The 19,692-nt window shown below is 53.4% G+C and overlaps 1 protein-coding gene across 8 annotated transcripts in view; it reads left to right on the plus strand.

Annotated features, from left to right (window-relative positions):
• NEURL1 (neuralized E3 ubiquitin protein ligase 1) overlaps positions 1–19,692 on the plus strand; it is a 99,831-nt gene that overhangs the window by 55,527 nt on the left and 24,612 nt on the right. For 2 of the 8 annotated variants that reach the window (XR_013398385.1, XM_015148094.3), the window contains exon 1: positions 6,766–7,124. The exons of 4 other annotated variants lie outside the window; for them this stretch is intronic. Coding sequence is in view for 2 of the 4 variants with exons in the window: in XM_015148094.3 (XP_015003580.2) it covers positions 7,091–7,124 (34 nt within the window). In the remaining 2 variants the exon portion in view is untranslated. Of the gene's footprint in view, positions 1–6,765; positions 7,125–17,335; positions 17,448–17,775; positions 17,900–19,692 lie in introns of those variants that run through there. 2 more of the 8 variants (XM_077947469.1, XM_077947467.1) reach the window with 2 other exon arrangements.

The following is a 19,692-nucleotide window of genomic DNA, read 5'->3' on the forward strand; positions in this document are numbered from 1 at the left end:
GACTCTGAAATGGCATTTGCATGTGAGGCACGCATGCAATCATACATGCAAAGCTTAGAACGTGCCTGGTGCAGGGTAAGCGGGTACTGAGTAAATGTTTCTTATTAAAGCAGGTCTTCTATTTCTCCTCCTTGGGGTAACACGTATTTTTTTTGAGATAGAGTTTTCACTTTTGTTACCCAGGCTGGAGTGCAGTGGCACAATCTCGGCTCACTGCCACCTCCGCCTCCTGGGTTCAAGTGATTCTGCCTCAGCCTCCCGAGCAGCTGGGGTTACAGGGGTGTGCCACCATGTCCTGCTAGTTTTTGTATTTTTAGTAGAGACAGGGTTTCACCATGTTGGCCAGGATGGTCTCGAACTCCTGACCTCAGGTGATCTGCCCACCTTGGCCTCCCAAAGTGCTGGGAATACAGCCACTGCGCCTGGCTGTATTCTTAGCGCTGTACTCATATCCTGCATCCCAAGTCATTCCTTTCCAAGGCTGAGACAGGGACCTTAGTCCTTCCAGTTCTACGTGGATTCCCAAGTTCTCTGACTCTCCAGCGTTGCTGTTATGGATGGAGCCAGGCAGCAGCCCTCACAGGTGTTAAGTTATTCAGTTTTCACAAGTTTCTGGGCCATGTGATCTCCACCATGGAGAAGAGATGGTGGAGGCTCAGAGAAGCTCAGTAGCTTACCTGTCTGACCTGAAGACCAGAGCTCCCACCCTCCACATGGGTGGGGTGGGCACATCCATCCACCCTTCCTGACCTGTGACACAGATCTTATCATCGGCAAATGTTTGCCTCCAGCTAGGGGCTCAGTGGGTGTGGGCTCTGTCTGGCACACTCTGTCCTGGGAATAGGAACCTGGTTTCTTCCTTGTTCTATCCTTCCTGCCTGGCATGGATGGTGACCCTTCTGTCCCATCCAGGCTGGCCATGCTGGCCCTGAGGCCTGGAACTGGGGAGCATGAGCAGGTGTGTTTGTGTCTCGGAGAGGCAGAGAAAAGGCTGCTTGGCGGTGGGCCTGGGCAGGGAGGGGCCTCAACTTCGTCCAGGTTCTGTTTGCTCAGATTCCCTTTCAGTCTCCACCCCGCCTCTGCACCTGTTGTGTTCCCATCCTCCTGGGCGGCTGGCAGCTGTCACGGCTGGGGCACCTGTCCCAGCCCCTGAGGACGCCCTCTGGGCTCCCTGGCTCCAGTTTCTCTGCAGCACACAGCTTGTGCTCTCCGTCTCTGGGTGCCTTTATCCTCCTGTCACTCCTCATCTCTCACTCTTCCAGACTCGAGGCAGCAGCCTCCACTCTTGTCCTGGCTCTGGCCATAGGAGGAAGCTTTCAGCTGGGGTTCCCTGCTTCCTTTTCTCCAGTGCCAGGCCCAGCCTAATGGGTAGAGAGGATGGGGCCCTGGCAGGATGGCCATACTCCTCAAATGCTGATGAGGCGACTCATCAGCTCAATCAAATTATCGCTTATTCTTGATAAAGGAAACACTATAGCAGCTAGGGGCTGCCTCCCAGCTTCTCCACAGCAGGGTCACCTCCTCTTCCTGGCCTCCCCAGACCCTAGTCACTTCCCCCTACCTCATAAAAAGAAGTTACCCCCTCCCTTGTCCAGTGCTGTCTTCTGTACCTCCTGATGCCCGGATTTGTGTGTCATATTAGGCATAGCAGCAGAAGACATTACTCCTGGGTCCCAGTCCTCTTTGTATTCCACCCACTGTGTGGCCTTGGGAAAGTCTCTATCATTTGCTGGGCCTTCTTTGCTACACCTGTAAAATGGGCTCAGAACTTCTTTGCCTGCCTGAAGGTAGGGGCTGGCCCCATTGCTCTCTGGAGGCTCTTCCCCCTTAGAGAGCTTGGTGACTGGACTGATGGTTTCTATTCCCCAGTGAATTTGTTCCATGTTTTATTCTGGAGTTGCTGGCTCTGCCTTAGACTTTGAGTTCTGAGAGGGCACGTTTAGGCTGGGAATGAGGTCCTAGACCTTGGGAAACCTGGATGAGAGAGGACTTGGTGAGGAAAGCCTTGAGCTAGGTAGACCATCATGGAAACCAAGATGGCACCCAAGGGAGGAGGAGCTGTCGGAAAGGGGTCAGGGGACAGGAGATGGCAGGGAAAGGAGGGACAGCTATAGTAGTGGGGAGGGCCTTGGGAGCCGAATGGGTTTAGAGAGCCAAGGGGTCTAAGGTTCCCTAGATGGCACGAGAGGACAGATGTAGCTGGGGATTCTGTCAGACCAGGCCCCCAAGGGCACAGCCAGCCCTGCTTCCTGTCGGCAGGCTTTGAGGTATTAAGTTTCCAACCAGGCCATATATGAGTCTGTTTTCTTCACAGTTTCCAGGATGACATCTCCAGTGTCTGTCTGGGTCACCTGTTAGCAGATGAGAAGTCCAGCCTTACTGCCTGTCCTCTGCCTGCATTTAGGCTTCATCCCTGGAATGTCACCTTCTGTCCACTGGAAAACGTCTAGGCTCTGCTGCCACACAGAACCCTTCTCTTCCTTAAGGAGAAGGTCCACTGTCCCCTTGTCTTCCCTCCTGTAAGCAAGAGGGGCCCCTGCCCTTTGCCCTTTCCTGGATAGAACATGAGTTTTGATGTCAGGCAGGTCTGGGTTTAAAGCCTCGTTTGTCTTCCCTTCAGAATAACCTCTCTAAGCCTCAGTTTTATAGCCTGAAAATGGGGATGATTATAACTCCTGAAGGGAGGTTTTGGGATTGGCTGATACGTGAGATACTTAGCACAGTTCCTAGCACACAGTAAGTGATCAACAAATGGTAGCATTTATATATATTTGCTTATATATTTGCTTATAGCTTCTCCATTCCCCTTTCACATCCTTTCCAAAGTGTGGCTATAGAATGGAACACAGATCATTTACCCAGAGCTGAAAGAATCTCATTCCTCGATCCCAGCCTGGCTCCTGCTGGGATCTGGAACTGCCTGTTTCCCCGTCCATGCCCGCTTTACACCCCTGGCTTCTGCAGGGCAGGCGTTGGGTCCTGCTTACCAGTTGGTGCATAGTGGGCAGTCAGTGAATGGTTGATGAATGAATAAGTGAATGAATGATGTATGTTAGTGATTTTCTCACCCCTTTTAGTAACAGAATCCTTTGGCCAAATGAATTTTTTTTTCTTTTGAGATGGAGTCTCACTCTGTCGCCCAGGCTGGAGTGCAGTGCACGATCTTGGCTCACTGCAACCTCCGCCTCCTGGGTTCAAGCGATTCTCTTGCCTCAGCCTCCCCAGTAGCTGGGATTACAGGCGTGCACCACCACACCTGGCTAATTTTTTATATTTTTGGTAGAGATGGGGTTTCACCATGTTGGCAAGGCTGGTCTTGAACTCCTGACCTCAAGTGATCCACCTGTCTCAGCCTCCCAAAGTGCTGGGATTACAGGTGTGAGCCACCGCGCCCGGCTCCAAATGAGATTTTATGGGATGCTCCAGTGAATAAAACAGAGAAGGGATGCAGCTCTTCTGCCATATCCTGGGGCTGGCTTCCCCTCTAGAGGTCCTGGACACTGCCTAGTGAAGTGACAGGAGAGGGGAGCCTCAGACACAGGACACTGCCACATCCTATTTGGGGAAGTGATTGTGGGAGACAGGCTCATACGTCTGTGGGAAAACCCTTTAGACTACAGTGTCGAAGGCCTGGGGGCCACTCAGGCCACCTCCCAGTTCTCTGTTCTGTTTCACTCAAGTGGCCAGAGTTGGGGCTGCTGCTCACCTGAAGGACTCCCAGCTCGCGGAGCCCCCAGCCTGCCCCTGTCCCTGCTTGTTTACCACTTGGCTGCTTTCCCACAGTCCTGTGTCTGAAAATCACATGATTTCAGGTCTGTTTGTGAGATGTTTTCTGAGTGCCTGCTCTGGGCGGGGACGGGAGTGATGCGACGCCCGAGGGGAGTAAGGCTAAGTCAGGCAAGGCCCAGCCCTGCGGGGTGTGGGATGCAGGATGCTGCTTCTGCTGCTCCCACCCCTGGAGCCTCCTGCCTCCTCCCTCACCCTTCACAAGCAGATAGGACAGTGACTTTCTGAAATGTGGGTCTGGTCTGTTGCCTCCCTGCTGCAGGACTTCCCTGTTGCTCTCAGGAGGAAGGCCAGAGTCTTCACCCTGCTCCTGAAGACCCGTCTGGTATATCCCTGACCCAACCTGCCTGGGCAATGGAGCATTTCCTGAGGCTCCTCCTGCTCACCCTGCTCCATGCCAACCTTGCTTCCGAAACGTGCCAGCTCCCAGTCCCTCCTTGTTCTCCTAACCCCTTCCCCAGACCCACTCAGTAGTGGGAGCTCATTTCTTTCAGACCTTTTTTCTCGGGTTGTGATGATATGCTCCTTAGTGAGGCTACTTGATAAATATTTGTGTCCCTCTGGACTGGAAGTCCACGAGAGCCAGGACCTGCCACTGAGGACCACCCTTGCACCCTTAGTATCTGACATATAGTAGGGTCATCAATAAATGTGGGTAGAGTTGAATTAAATGGTTGAGGTGCACCCAGGAGAAGCTGGGGCAAGCAGATAGGGCCCCAGCCAGGCCATGGCTCTCTCTGTATCGGACAGAGTAAGGTAAGGGTTAGGAGATGCCCAGCTCAGGAGCTCAGAGGAAAGATAAGTGCCAAGAACAGGGACTTACTCTTACCTGGGGCCCTAGCGAGGCTTCCCAGAAGAAATGTTCCCAGTGCTGGATGATGGGAAGGGGGCATTCCAAGTGAGGAGAAGGCAGGAACCAAGGTGAGAGGGAGGCTGGTGTCTGGGTGTGGGGCCATAGGAAGGCCAGGCTGGGCATGTGCGAGGGGTTGGTGGGCAAGGGGCCAGCTGGGTGTGTTAAAAGGCAGGCAGGGTGCGGAGGCTGACTCTGCTGCTACAGGAACAGCCTCCAAAGCATCTTCTTTTGGCCTCAATTTCCTCATCTGTAAAATGGGCATACACATACACTGATCTCTTAGGGTTGTCGTGAGGATTGAACAAGTTAAATGCGTCACATGATCAGGGCAGTGCGGAGCACGCAGTAAGGCCTCGTGTTTGCTGTTATTATGATCATTATCTGTCAAAAAGAGTTTGGCTTACTTTCTCCTTGTCAGACTGACTTAGCTTCCCGCCCCCATGGGAATTGGGTACGTGTGCCAGGAAGTGTGTGCGTGTGTGTATGTGTGACTGCACAGCCACAAGCTGGCATGTGCCTGTGGAAAGTGGGCTGCCTTGTGTGGACTCGGGTGTCGTGACTTCTCCCAGAAGTCTTGGGCATGCCTTTGGCTCGGAGGAGGTTCGGCAGGCTGGGTTTGCTCTCCCACCCAGATCCTGCCCAGCCCTCTGCTGATGACTCTAGGTCAGGCCTGAATGGCCCTCCTTGTTCTCCTAACCCCTTCCCCAGACCCACTCAGAAGTGGGAGCAGCAGGATCTTGAGCTGTGGGCTCAGGACCCAGTCCAGTCACTTACAGGGCCCAGGTCTCTGAGTTCCATCTGCTGTGGGGCAGCCTCTACCTTTCCTGTGGCTCCTTCCTCAGCCCCTACCCCTCTGTCTTCCCACCTGCCCACTGGCTTTCTCTTCCCTCCCATTCCTTTCCCTGGGGTCCAAGATCCCAGACCTTGAGGACAGGGGCTGGGGTCCAGGCTAGGGCCAGGGAGGAGGGTGCTGTCCTGGTGTCCTGGTAGAGGCCCCTGAGCTTGTGTTGGATGGTGACATTGTCCCTCAGACATGGCCTGAATCCTGGTCCTACCTGTGACCTGCTGGGTAACCTCAGGCAAGCTCCTTAGCCTCTCAGAACCTCCACTTTCTTCTCTGGAAAACAGATATCATCATAGCCGCTGCCACCCACACAGTTCCTGGTGCACAGTGCATGTTCACTGCATGGCAGCTGCTCTCTTGATGATGATCTGGGCTCCTGGCATCCCTGCCCAGGGCTGGAGGGGCCTGCCATCCCAGCCTCCCTCTTCCCCCTCTGTCCGCACCTTTCCCTCTTCCCTGAGTGTGGGGTGCCGTGTCCACCTTAAGATTTCTCTAGAAACTTTGTGAGTCTGTGGAAGCAGGCATGTGTTGAGTGTGTACATTGAGAGCTGTGTATGTAACCATGTGAGTACATGTCTGGTGGGCAGTAGATGGCTGAGTGTGCTCAGTGGTGAATGCTCCCAAGTGCCTGTGAGCCCACAGTGCACACCTGTGTGACAGGATGCAGAAGAATAGTGCAGGTCTGTGTTGGGGTGTGGTGTGTGTGTGTGTGTGTGTATGTACATGATTAAAGGGACAGGTTGGTGTGGGGGGAAAAGCCTGGATTCTGGTGCTGTACTGCCTGGGTTTGTATCCCAGCCTTGCCACCTTTTAGGTGAGCAGCCTCTCTTTGTCTCAGTTTTCTCATCTGTAAGACCATCATCATCATCTTAGAGATGGTACCTGTTGATAATGACTGTAATACTGACCTCATCATTCAGCCTGTGAGGACCAAAGGAGTTAATACTTGCAAAGCCTTTGGAACAGAGCCTGGAAGAAGACAGAAACGGTGTTAGCACTTGATGAACAGCTCCATCAGCTTGATTGTGAACCTCTTGAGGGCAGGGACAATGTCTGTTTTGCCTCCCGGGGGTCTGCTCTCACCTAGCCGGACCTCTGCATATAGTAGGTGCATGAGGCTGGTGAATGAATGGCCGTCGGCCTGGGCGTTCAGGGAGGGGTGTGTGTCACTGCATCCCTGAGATGGGGCTGTGTGTGATGGGGATGTGTGTGCGTGTGCGCGCCTCTGCTCGCTTTCTGGAGCTCGCTGCTATTTCAGGAAGCCTCCAGTCTCCTCCTCCTTATGTAAATAAACATGACAGATCCCATCGGCTGTACCAGCGCGGGAGGTGGGGAGGCTGGAGTGGGTGGGAGCGGGGAGGCGGCGGCCGGAGGGGTGTGCGTGCTGCGTGCGCGTGTGGCCGGCTGGCCGCGGGCGGGCGGCGTGCGCGTGTGCGGGAGGGGGCGCGTGGGGGCGCGTGGGGGCGCGGGAGGGGCCTCGGCCCTGCCATGCCGGTCTCCGCCCGCGGGGGAGGAGACGGGGGAGGAGGAGGGGAGCAGCCGGCCGGGGCGACTCAGTGACCAGCCGGCCGGCCCAGCAGAGGTGGCTGCACTGCCCGCCGCCCGAGATGGGGGGACAGATCACCCGGAGCACTCTCCATGGTAAGGCCCCGCGGATGCCTGCGGGCCCGCCCACCTTAGCCCGGAGACCGCCTGGGGAGGCCCGGCGGAGGGGCGCTGGGGCTGAGGGCTTGGTCATGCCCCTACCTCTTCACTCCATGGGGGTTCTGGGGCTGTGTGAGGGACACCTTTTGGTGGTGGGCACTGGGGTGGGGGCAGCAAGGGAGCTGGGCAGAGCGGGAAGAGGGGTGCCTTCCCTGACAGTGGCGCCTCCCGCTGATGGTGGGAGTCAGGCAGCTGAGGCTCCCCACAAAGTCTCCTTGTCCTCTTACCTCCATGTCCTCTTACCAAGGTGCTGACTAGTCCCCAAGTGGGATGCGAGGTCCTGGGTGTCCCTACCCGCCTCTCCCGGGACAGAGGCAGCCAGTTAGATAGCTGGGGGGACCTGCTTGTCGGCCCTGGGATGTGGGCCTTGGAGGTGGTGCTGTGTTCTCTGCTGGAGCCCCGCAAAGACATGTGGGCACCCACATGTGTGCCGAGTGTGCATGAGTGTCTTTGCTCGTGAGTAGGCACTGAAGGTGCCTGTGGGTGTGCACCTGTGCTGGCTTGTGCCTAAGCACACGGGTGTGCAAGTGACAGCACCCCACAGTGCCTGACCTCGCTTCTCCAAGTGTGTGCTCTGTGGGGGAGGCCAGCGAACTTCGGAGCCCTGCAGGTCATATCCACAGTCAGACAGACCCACAGCCTGGAGCTGAAGGGGTGAAAGAGAGGGGGCCACTGGCTGGCTCCCCATTTGCAGAGCTCCTGCTTGCTCCAACCCCTGTTCTCTTGTTCCCCTAGCTCTAGTACTGTGGTCTGGGGAGCACCGTGGCCGATGTGGCAACAGACCCAGAGAGGAGAAGCCTTCCTAGGGACTTATGTGTCTTCCCTGGGCCCTGGGAACTGGGGTTCCTTTACAAACTGGCCAGAACAGCGCGGGCTGACCTTGGGGAGTCCCTGATGCACTCCCCTATGTCCCCTGCTCCCTGCTTGGACGGGGTATTAGGAGGTGGGACAGTGTCCATCTGCCGAGTCCAGTGGGCACTGAGGAACCTGGGAGAGGCTCAGGAAGGAAGGAGGGTGGCGGCAGGAGCGCGTGGGCAGCTGCAGCCGGAACTGGTGACCAGGTGGCTTCTCCCTTCCAGGCTCTGGACTTTGGGAGAGTAATTTCTAATTAAAAAAGAAAAAAGACAGGGAAAGATGTAGGAAAAGCAAATGATTGGCTCTCTTAAAAGGAAATGAATTCTATCCTGGGTTTGGAGGGCTAAGTGACAGATGGAAGGCCCTGGAAGACACATAATCCGGAGCCAGGCCAGGGGCACTGCCAGTGGCCTGGGCCTTGGCTGGAGACTTGGATTGGACTGACCTGGGCCTGGTCTTGCCTGTCTGTGGGGTGGGGGTTCTTCTCAGGGCTTGCTGGCCCTGGTGGGGCCTGTTGGCAGAGGGTCTGGAGCCGACTGGCATTTTCCACTGGAGTCAGACTTGGGCAAGCCTGTGGTCTGTGAAGGACAGAGAGGCCCTCAGAGCAGTCTCGGGACACACTACACTGTCCTCCAGCTGGAGCACAGGCTCCCTAGAGGGTGAGGACCTGAGACCACCCTAGCTCATGCTCTGGGAGTGGGTGGATGTGTTTTGTAAGGAAGGCAAATGTCTTCCTGAGCCTCAGTTTTCTCACCTGTCAATGAGACTAGTAATAGCACCCTCCTCCTAAGACTGCTGTGCAGGCCAGGTCCGGTGTTCACGCCTGCAATCCCAGACACTTTGGAGGCTGAGGTGGGAGGATTGCTTGAGCCCAGGAGTTTGAGACCAGCCTGGGCAACATAGCGAGACCTTGTCTCAAGAAAAAAAGAAAACAAGATTATTGTGAGGATTACATGAATCATGTGAGCGGAGAACTCAACATGGGGAAAATCAGGAGGGCTTGGAAAGGCATCCTGGGCCCAGGGTCATATTCCCTCCCTCTCATTTGTCCCATTTCCCTGGAGGCAGGAGGATCACTTGGGGTGCTCTGAGAACTCTAAGAATTGGGCCTCCAGGCTAGGTGGCCATCAGTGAGCGCTCATCAAATGCCCCATCTGCCTTGGCCTCCACCCTTTTGCCAGCACTGCCCTCCCAGGCGGGGCCTCCCGTAAGCTGGCCCTGGCCTTTGCCATTGCACAAGTAGAGGGGACAGGAGTTGGAAGGTCTGGAGAGGGAGTGTTTGCCTGTGCCCACACAGCCAACCCCCACCCCCATCAGAACCCTTGCATATGCGTCCTCACGCATCCACGCCCATGTGTGCCCACAGCTGTACACACGCCCTGGCTGCCCCAGCAGCTCTGGTTTCACCTTCTTCTGGGAAATGAGCTGGGGCCAGCGTGAGACACAGGGGTTTGCTCCTTCCTAGGGGTGCCGTAGCCTGTAGCTGGGCTCCTGAAGGCACATTGAAATGGTCCTGGATTGTATTTTTCTTCTCTTTTTTTTTTTTTGAGACGTAGTCTCACTCTGTCGCCCAGACTGGAGTGCAGTGGCACGATCTCAGCTCACTGCAACCTCCGCCTCCTGAGTTCATGCAATTCTCTGCCTCAGCCTCCTGAGTAGCTGGGATTACAGGCACCTGCCGCCATGCCCGGCTAATTTTTTGTATTTTTAGTAGAATGGAGTTTCACCATGTTGTACAGGCTGGTCTTGAACTCCTGACCTCGTGATCCACCCGCCTCAGCCTCCCAAAGTGCTGGGATTACAGGCGTGAGCCACCGCGCCTGGCTGATTGTATTTTCTTTAGGGCCTTGGACTTTCGGCTTGTTTCAGGTCAAACATTTTGGATTGCTACGTTAAAGTGGGTGAGGGGAGGGCGACAGAGGAGGACCCAGGACTCTGTATGTGTGTCGGGGGTTATCTAATTGTGTGTTTTGTTTGTGGACGTGTTTTGGCTCTCTGAGCTTCTGATGTCAACAGATGTGTATCTGTGTTTTAGATCTCTGTGTACCTGTGTGATGTGTCTGTAACTGTGGATTGAAGCGACTGTGTGTTGCCGTGCCTATGTTTCCATGCGGGGGCAGCCACATCTATGGTCCTCTGTGCCTGTGCCATGCCTCTGTGTGTGTGTGTGTGTGTGTGTGTGTGTGTGTGTAGTGCAGCTGGTGGTGAGGAGTCGGGCTCCTCTGGGACCAGCCTGGCAGGACACCCATGGGGAAATGAATTCCCGTTTGGAAAATGGTTTCAGTGGTTACACGCTTGATCTCTTCCATCCGGCAGGTTTCCAGAGCTGCTCCCAGTCTTGAGGGCAGGCTGACAGGGGTGGGAAGGGGAGTGCGAAAAGGGAGGCAGCAGTGACACTGGGAGGCCTCCCTCCTCTCGCCTCTGCTGTCCTCTCTTCTTCCTTTCCCCCCACCTTCCTCCTTCACCTCCCTTCAGTGCTCCCTCAGGGCAAGGAATGGACCCCTTGCTGACGGCTGATGTGTAGGTGACACATGCACATGCACCCAGACATACATGTCACCCTCAGGTTAGTCTCTGGATTTAACAAGCCTGAGTGTCAGAGGATGCTGGTGTACAGGGACCCGAGACATTGGCTCCCACCCCCTCCTGTCACAGAGGGAGAGGCTGCGGCCAGGAAAGGGAAATGGCTAACTGAGGCCACACAGCTGGTGCCTCAGTGGGGAAGCCAGGCCTTCTTCCTTCTGCAGCCGGTCCACTACTTACCCTTCTTGGGTTCCTTAATCCTCAAGCAGGCAGCAGTGGAGAGGCATCCAGTGGCCTTGTGAGATTAGCAGAGGGAGCCACCCATCTCCTGGCAGCAGCTCTGGGGGCTTAGGCCAAGGGGAGCTCCGGAGCTTGAAGGTGCACACCCCCACACCCCGCTCGTGCCTGTGGACTCCAGGGAGGTGGGCATCGGGTCACTCTAGCTCTGCGTTCCCTTGCCTCAGCCTGGCGCCTGGCACACAGTGGCTCCCAGCAGATGCTGGCTTAGTGGGTAGGGGGGAAGAGTATGGGGTGGACAGAGGCCCTTGCCTGCTGGACGGCAGGGCAGTTGGAGCTGAAGGTGGCCTGAGGGGGTGGGTGGGGGAACCATCAGGGAGGTGAGGCCAGGGCTGGGCAGTGAGGCCAGGCAGTATTTGGAGAGGAAGGGAAGGAGGAGCAGTTATTCTCTGGGAGATTTTGAATCCTGTTCTGCTCTTGCTGGCTGTGTGACTTTGGGTCAGTCCCTTCATCTGTCTGCGTCTCAGTGTCCACTTCTGTAAATTGGGAAGGGTAAGTTACATAGTAAGCACTCCACAGAGTGTGCTTTTATGAAGGTTTTTGTGGAGGCTTCTCTAGGCCTGTGTGTGCTTGCCAGCGCATACACACACACGTGCACATACACACATGTGACCATGCACACACATGCGCACACACATGCACACACATACATGTGTGCACGCACACATCACACACATGCACACGCAGGTGCACACACATGCATCCATACATACACATATATACACACATATGCACATGCACGCATATACACAATGCATGCACACATTCATGCACACATACACACACACATACAGCCACAAGTGCACACATAAACACACTCACACACACATATACATACACGCATGCACATGCACATATACACTCACCTGCTGCCTCTGTGTCCCCCAGCGCTTCTGGGCCTACACAACAGTGCTTGTGTCTGCCATGAGGCACACCTGCCATCTGTGTGTGTGCACGCATGTACACATGCATGACTATGGATTTGATATGGAGAACTAGGGGTGCTGATGTTACTGGGCTGCGCTTCCCCCCATTCTCCAGGCCTGGCCTGGGGGGCTTTGGGGAGGTGCTGGGAGGACAGGGACAGGGATTGGGAGCTGAGCCCTGAAGAGTTAACATTTGGAGTCCCCTCCTGGGATCTTGAGGTGGGACACAAGAGGGAGAGGAGGAGGATGGTCCTCTTCCCAGCAGTGAGGAATTGGGAGTCACAGCTGTATACACCTCTGGCTGCTAGAAATGTCAGTATGGGGATGTTGCAGAGTGAGTGAGAGCAAGAGGCTCAGTTAGGGATTAACTTGGCTATGAAGGTGCCTGTCTTGCCCGTTCCCTACCACTTTCTTTCCCCCACCCTGTCATGATAGGTTCATTCATCTTCCAGGGAGCAGCAGGACCTACTGTTCCCACGCCAGGCGCTCTGTGGGAGGTGCTAGGGTGCTAACATGGCCCCCACCCTGGGCATGCATGGGGGCTGCGGTGTTCATGGAGAAACTGACTTAGGAGGAGAGAGGGGACTGAGCATGCCAGACAGCTAGCTGGGGTCCATGGAGGAACCTCTGCACAGTGCGACAGATCTGAGTTCAGAGCCCAGCTCTGCCATTTACCAGCTATGTGACTTTGGGCCAAGTTATTACCTCTCATAGCCTCTGTTTCCTTATCTGTGAAATGGAACTATTGATACTGTTTTAGTCATCTATTGCCGCTTAACAAATTATTCCAAAACTTAGCAGCTTAAAACAACAAACATTTAATGCTCTCCCAGTTTCTGTGGCTCAGGAATCTCTGTGCTGTTTAGCTAGGTGCCTCTGGCTTCATGTCTGTCGTGAGGTTGCAGTCACATTGTTGGCCGTGGCTGCATCAAAAGGCTTGCCAAACTTACTCATGTGGCTATGGGCAGTCCTTGGTCCCTTGCCAAATAGGCTTCTCCATGGAGTGGCCCTACACCATGGTGACTGACTTCCCCCTGAGGGAGCAATTTAGGAGAGGCAAGAGAGTAACCAAGATGGGAGCCACAGTCTTTTTATAACCCAGTCTTGGGTGTGAAATTCCATTACTTCCTCTGTATTCTTTTTTTTTTTTTTTGAGATGGGGGTCTCACTCTTGTCACCCAGGCTAGAGTGCAGTGGTGTGATCTCAGCTCACTACAACCTCCACCTCCTGGGTTCAAGCAATTCTCTTGCCTCAGCCTCCTGAGTAGCTGGGATTACAGGTGCCCGCCACCATACCTGGCTAATTTTTTTGTATTTTTAGTAGAGACAGGGTTTCACCATGTTGGCCAGGCTAGACTCGAACTCCTGATCTCAGGTGATCCACCTGCCTCAGCCTCTCAGTGTTGGGATTACAGGCGTGAGCTGTTGCGCCGGCCACTTCCTCTGTATTCTATTCATTCGAAGCTATGTGTTAGGCCCAACCCACGCTTAAGGGGAAGGGGTCACACAAGGGCCTGAAGGCCAAGAGGTGGATGCAGGGATTGTTGGGGCCATTGTAGGGGTTGTTCCCATAGACACCTGCCTTGCAGGGATTGGAGGGTGTGATCAGGTTGTGTTTGAAGGGCAAACTCTGCAGCATTTGATACACAAGAAAGAATCAACCCTCATGGCCTTCCTTATCTGATTCTTTTCTACTGCGGGCAAGTGAGGAGCTATTGAAGGTTCTTGAGCAGGCAGGCTGTAGTCAGGCGTGCTAGGCAGGGAAGGGAGCTGCTCCCTTTATTCCATTCTAATTTCTCCACTGGACACCAGAAAGGGCAAGGCACAAAATGGGTGCTGCCTGAACTCCTGCCAATTCATCGGTAGATAGAAGAATCAAACACTAGCAATTCATTCAGCAACTTTTATTGAGGACCTGCTGTGTGCTGTGAACTAGGCTATGGGGAAACAGCAGTAAAAAAGACAATGGGGCTGGGCGCCGTGGCTTATGCCTGTAATCCCAGCATTTTGGGAGGCCTAGGTGGGCAGATCATGAAGTCAGGAGTTTGAGACCAGCCTGACCAACATGGTAAAACCCCTCTCTACTAAAAATAGAAAAATCAGCCAGGCGTGGTGGCTTGTGCCTGTAATCCCAGCTACTCAGGAGGCTCAGGCAGGAGAATCTCTTGAGCCTGGGAGGCGGAGGTTGCAGTGAGCCGAGATTAGGCCACGGCACTCCAGCCTAGGTGACAGAGCCAGACTCAGTCTCAAAAAAAAGAAAGTGGTCTCTGTGCTGGGGAGGCTCACAGTCCATCAGGGGGAGAGACAGGCACAAATAACCCTGCAGCCTTTCCCAGTGCAGTGCTACTCTGCAGAACACAGAAGCTGATGGGAGTGACTTCTCAGCTCTCCTGAGGATGGCATAGAACCAAACCATTCTGGAGGCAGAAGAGACAAGTCAATACATTGCATACAACAAGTGCCTTGGGGTATCTGGGCTTAATCTTGTGTAAGAACCAGGGTTGGGAAAGGCTGCTTGGTGATGGGTGCTCCGTTAGGGGGCTTATGGGGTCCTCAGAGGTCCATAGTAAGGCCCCTAACCTAGTCTGGAAAAAATCTACTTCTGAAGGATGCATGAGAAAGGCATTTTATATAGGTGGGAAGGAGGAAGGAAAGGTTCCCAGCACAGAAGTGGGCTTGGGCCAAGCCTGGAAATCAGAGGCAGGTGTGGGAGGTAGAGGCCCCTTTAGGGAACCCAAAGAAGTTTAATTCTGCCCAGTTTTACAATCATCTCTGTCCCCCAAGTTCCATCCCCACCTGTCCATCTCCCACCAGGAGTCAGGCATCCCCAGCTTTCCAGCCGTTCTCCTAAATCCTTTCCCCCAGAGCCCTGTTCAGTTAATGCAGATAAGCGAGTCCAAATCAGGACCACCTTGGCAATCTGAGATTAGGACGTTTGGGGTAAAATAGGACTGAAGTTCCTGGTTTCCCACTGGGCTGAAATGAGCCAATCACTTCCTGCAGTACTTATGTTTGCTTTTATGTTTTTTAAAAAGACCTTATGTTGAGATCAAGTGTTAAAGTTTGCAAAATTCTTTCACATCTGTAAATTTACCGGGGCACCACTACAGCCTAGAGAGGTGGGCAGGGCGGCTATGATGAGCTTCATTTTACAGAGAAATAAATCAAGGTCCAGAGAGGTGAAGCAACTTGTCCAAAGTCACACAGCAAGTCTGTGGCCTGGTCAGGGTTTGAACCCAGGGCCTCTTGCCTCCAATGCTCATTCTCTGTGCCTCGCTCCACCGCCCAGAAAGTGAGACGAGACTGTCTCTTGGATGAAGATGATGATGCCAGCACTGGTATTCAGGACCATGGGTTCAAAACAAGATGATCTTGGATGCAGTGGGCTTTAGCTGGGCCTTGAAAGATGGGTGGGGTTTGGAGAGGCGCAGGTGAGACAGAGGGAATGGCTTGAGCAAAGGTGTGGGGGTAGAAAGCAGAGTGATATAAATAGGAATAATAATAATAATAATAATAGCAACTACTTACTGAATTTTACGTACACCATCTATTTTAATCCTCACAAGAATCCCATGAAGGCCTGCCATGACCCCATTTTACAGATGAGGAAAGTGAGGCTCCCAGAGGTCTTACAGTTAGTGACAGAGCTGCCTCGTTTGGGGGCAGCCAGCTCTGGGTTCAGATGTGGGTTCCTCACTCAGTGTGTAAACCTAACTTCAGAGGATCTGTGCCACAATGGCGTTGGGGGCATAAATCAAGACACTGCCCTTGAAGCCATGAGAGGCTGGGCACTGGCGTCAGTATCAGTGCCTCTGCTCTTGGCTGGGGTGGTGAGCTCCCCGCATCTCTCCTTGGCAGCCCAGCTGAGACCAGCCTAGGGCATCTGGGGCTCTGCCAGTGGTTCTGGGGCAGAGCTTGGTGGGGGCCATGGGGAGGTCACTCCGGAGGCTATGTGTGTCCAGGCGTCTGCCCCAGGACCCCGCTGAGAGGCAGGAATGTGGTCCGCCAGCTGAGGGTCACCCAGAGGGCTGGCCAGGCTTGTGTCTGGCAGCTCATAAATGCCCAGGAGGAATGGGGCTGTCGGGGGAGTTTCCACCATGTCAGCAGCAGCCTCGCCTGAGGAGGATGCCCCCCCGGGGCTCCCAAGAAGCCTATAAACCTGTCACTTGAGGGCCCTCCCTGGGAGCTCTGCTGAGAGCCAGGTGGCACAACTGGGGCTCCATCCAGTTGTGTGTGTCCCTGGTGGAGCAGCTGTGCAGCCCACACACCCCCCCTTTTGAGACCCTTTGCTACAGCTGCTCCCCCAGCCCCCAGCCCCTCCTGCACACAACCTTCCCCAAAGTGCCTGCCGTCTTGGACTTATGGGGAAAAGGAGCTCTAGTACCAGAGGCTGAGTAGGGTAAAGGACCCCCGACGTGGCCTTGGAAGACCAGGGTTCAAGTCTCAGTTCTGCCACATAACTGCTGTGTGACCACAAGTGAGTTGCTTAACAATTCTGAATCCAACTCCTTCATTCATAGAATAGGAACCTTAAAGAGTCATAGTCCCGGTGCTGGGAGGGACCCTGTTGGATAGTGTAGGGAGGAAGCCCCACCCCCTGCTGCCCCCTCTGGACCCTTGGCATCAGAGCTATGTCCAAAGTTCATTCTCATTTTGCTTTCTGCTTGCCACCCCACTCCCTGCCCCCAATATTTTAATGCCAGCCGGGATGGAGGAGGGGGTAGCAGGAGCAGGAGCAGCCGCAGTGGGGGAGGAGGGGGTCACCCTGATGAAGGCTTCACATTGGACACTCATAGTCCATGAGAACAGCGCCCCCTAGAGGAGTGCTGGGCAGAGCGCATCGTGGCCCCTGCCCTGGTTCAGAAGAGTGGTGAGGCCTGAGTTAGGGCTGTAGCCGTAGGGTGGACAAGAGAGGACAGAACCCAGGTGTGCTTATTCCTGAGGCAGGATTGGTAGATTGAGTGAGGGGTGCTCAGGGGCTCCCCTGGAGCCAGGAGCAGGGCAGAGCAGGTCAGGAGTGCTGCTGGGGCCTGCCACATGACAGGAGCCCACAGTCCATGGCAGGAAATGCCCAGCACACCAGAGAGGGTTTTCAAGTGGTCTCCCCAGAGGTGGCTTGGTAGGCGATGATCACACAGCGAGCTGAGTACAGAGAGAAGGGGCTGAGGATAGCTGCTCAGGGCGGGCCTGGCCTCCATGGCTGCCCCGACGACCTGTTCACACTGTTGGCAGAAGACAGGCACGGTAGTCAGTGAGTGGGGCTTTGCAGCTACCAAAGTGCTCTCTCTCCATACCTGGGGCAGGGAACCCCTGTTCTGTTTCATAGCTGTGGAAGGAACTTAAGGGTTAGGGTGGCAGGCCCAACCAAGCACTGGGGGTCTTCTGGTAGATGGCCACATCCAAGGCACCGTGCAAGGTGAGCTGATGGCGGTGCTATAGTGGTGAGAAAGTGCAGCCTCTCTTCTCTCCGTCTGAATGAAGATGTGACTTGTTTGTTGTATTATAGATTTTATTTTTTAATTTAATTTAAGTTTTTGTTTGAGACAGGGTCTTGCTCTATTGCCCAGGATAGAGTACAATGGTGCTACCACGGCTCACTACAACCTTCCGGGCTCAAGTGATCCTCCCGCCTTAGCCACCTGAGCAGCTGGGACTGCAGGTGTGCACCACCATGTCTGGCTAAGTTTTGTAGTTTTTTTTTTTTTTTTTTTTTGTAGAGAAGGGGTTTTGCCATGTTCCCAGGCTGGTCTCTAACTCCTAGGCTCATGTGATCAGCCTGCCTTGGCCTCCCAAAGTGCTGGGATTACAGACCTGAGCCACCGCACCCAGCCAGCTATAGCTTTTAAATTGAGGTATAATATGTATATAGTAAAACTTGTCCTTTTCAAATGTGTAGTTTTGTGAGTTTTGACAATGTACAAGTTGTGTAACCACTACCCCAATCTCAAGATATGGAACATTATTTCTTTCTTTTCTTTTTTTTTTAGAGACGGAATCGTGCTCTGTCACCCAGGCTGAAGTGCAGTGGTGCTATCATAGCTCACTGCAATCTCAAATTCCTGGGCTCAAGCCATCTTCGCGCTTCAGCCTCCCAAGTAGCTGGGATTACAGGTGCGAGACACCATGCCTGGCTAATTTTTTATTTTTATTTGTACAATGAGATGAGGTCTCACAGTGTTGTCCAGGCTAAGAAATGGAACACTTCCATCGCCATAAAAACTTCCTTCCTGCCTCTTTGTAGTCAAATCTCTCCCCTGCTCTCTTTCTCTGATACCTACTGATCTCTGTGTCTCTCTAGTTTTGCCTTTTCCAGAATGTCTTACGGATGGAATCGTACAGCATACAGCCCTTTGCATCTGGCTTCTTTTACGTAGCATACTTTTGAGAGCCATTTGTGTGTGTGTGTGCATCAGTGGTTATGCTCCTTTTTATTGCAGAGTAGTGATTGCATGGAGCTGCCACATTTTTAACTGTTCACCAGCTGAAGGACGTTTGAGTTTTTTCTAGTTCAGGGTTATCATGAATAAAGCTGCTGTACATTTGTGTGCAGGTCATGTTTTCATTTCTTGTGGGGAAATGCCCAGAAGTGCGAGTGCTGGAGACATATGTTAGGCGTTTTTCGCTTCATGAGAAACTGCCAAACCATTTTCAACATTGGTTTTCCAGGTTGTGTCGCGTCCCAGCAAGAATGCAGGAGGGCTGAGGACATGGTTTACATTTCTGTGTTTTGGTGGCATACATATAAATACATGTATCAATGTATTGCCCTGTATGTATGCTACATGAGATGCTTTTGGGTGGTACATGAAAGAACCTTTTTTGTTTTCTTTCTTTTTTGAGACAGAGTCTTGCTCTGTCACCCAGGCTGGAGTGCAGTGGTGCCACGTCGGCTCACTGCAACTGTCCGCCTCCTGGGTTTAAGCAGTTCTTGTGCCTCAGCCTCCCAAGTGGCTGGGATTACAGGTATGTGCCACCCTTCCCAGATAATTTTTGTATTTTTAGTAGAGACGGGGTTTCACCATGTTGGCCAGGCTGTTCTCGAACTCATGACCTCAAGTGATCCACTTGCCTCGGCCTCCCAAAGTGCTTGGATTACAGGTGTGAGCCACTGCACCCAGCCTGAAGGAATCTTTTTTTTTTTTCATAGTTTATAGGTTATGAGTATTTTTTTAATTTGCATTTTAAAAATTTATCCAGCACACCAAATCCATGAATTCTTGGCTATTAATGCCTTTTAATTTTTTTGAGACACAGTCGCACTCTGACCCAGGCTGGAATGCAGTAGCATGATCATGGCTTACTGCAGCCTTCAACCCCTGGGCTCAAGGATCCTCCTGCCTCAGCCTCCTGAGTAGCTGGGACTAGTGGGACTCAGTACAGGCACGCACCACCACATTCAGCTAATTTTTAAATTTTTTGTAGAGATGAGGTCTTGCTTTTGTTGCCCAAGCTGGTCTCCAACTCCTAGGTCTGAAGTGATCCTCCTGCCTTGGCCTCCCAAAATGCTGGGATTATAGGTGTGAGCCACTGTGTCTGGCCTCTTAATGCTTAATGGCCAATAACAAAGATTCTGCAGTCAGATTGCTGGGTTTGGCTTCTAGGTCCGTTTCTTACTGGTTCTGTGACCCTGGGCAAGCCACTTAATCTCCCTGAGGCACATATTTGTCATCTGTAAATTGGTTGATAATAAGTTTAATAGTTATAAGTTTGCCATAAGGGTGAAACCAGTGTGTGTAAAACTAGTTCAGAGTTTGGCAAATGGCTGCCACTATTATTTGATGCATATGACCCATGTGTGATAGGTGTGTGTTTTGTATGTATTGTTCTGCACATCCATGTGTACATGACTGCGTGTGTGTGTCACAGTACATGTGTACGTATGTGGTTCTTGGTCTCAGGGATAC

This window comes from Macaca mulatta, chromosome 9 (genome assembly GCF_049350105.2).
Source record: "Macaca mulatta isolate MMU2019108-1 chromosome 9, T2T-MMU8v2.0, whole genome shotgun sequence".
Classification (NCBI taxonomy): domain Eukaryota; kingdom Metazoa; phylum Chordata; class Mammalia; order Primates; family Cercopithecidae; genus Macaca; species Macaca mulatta.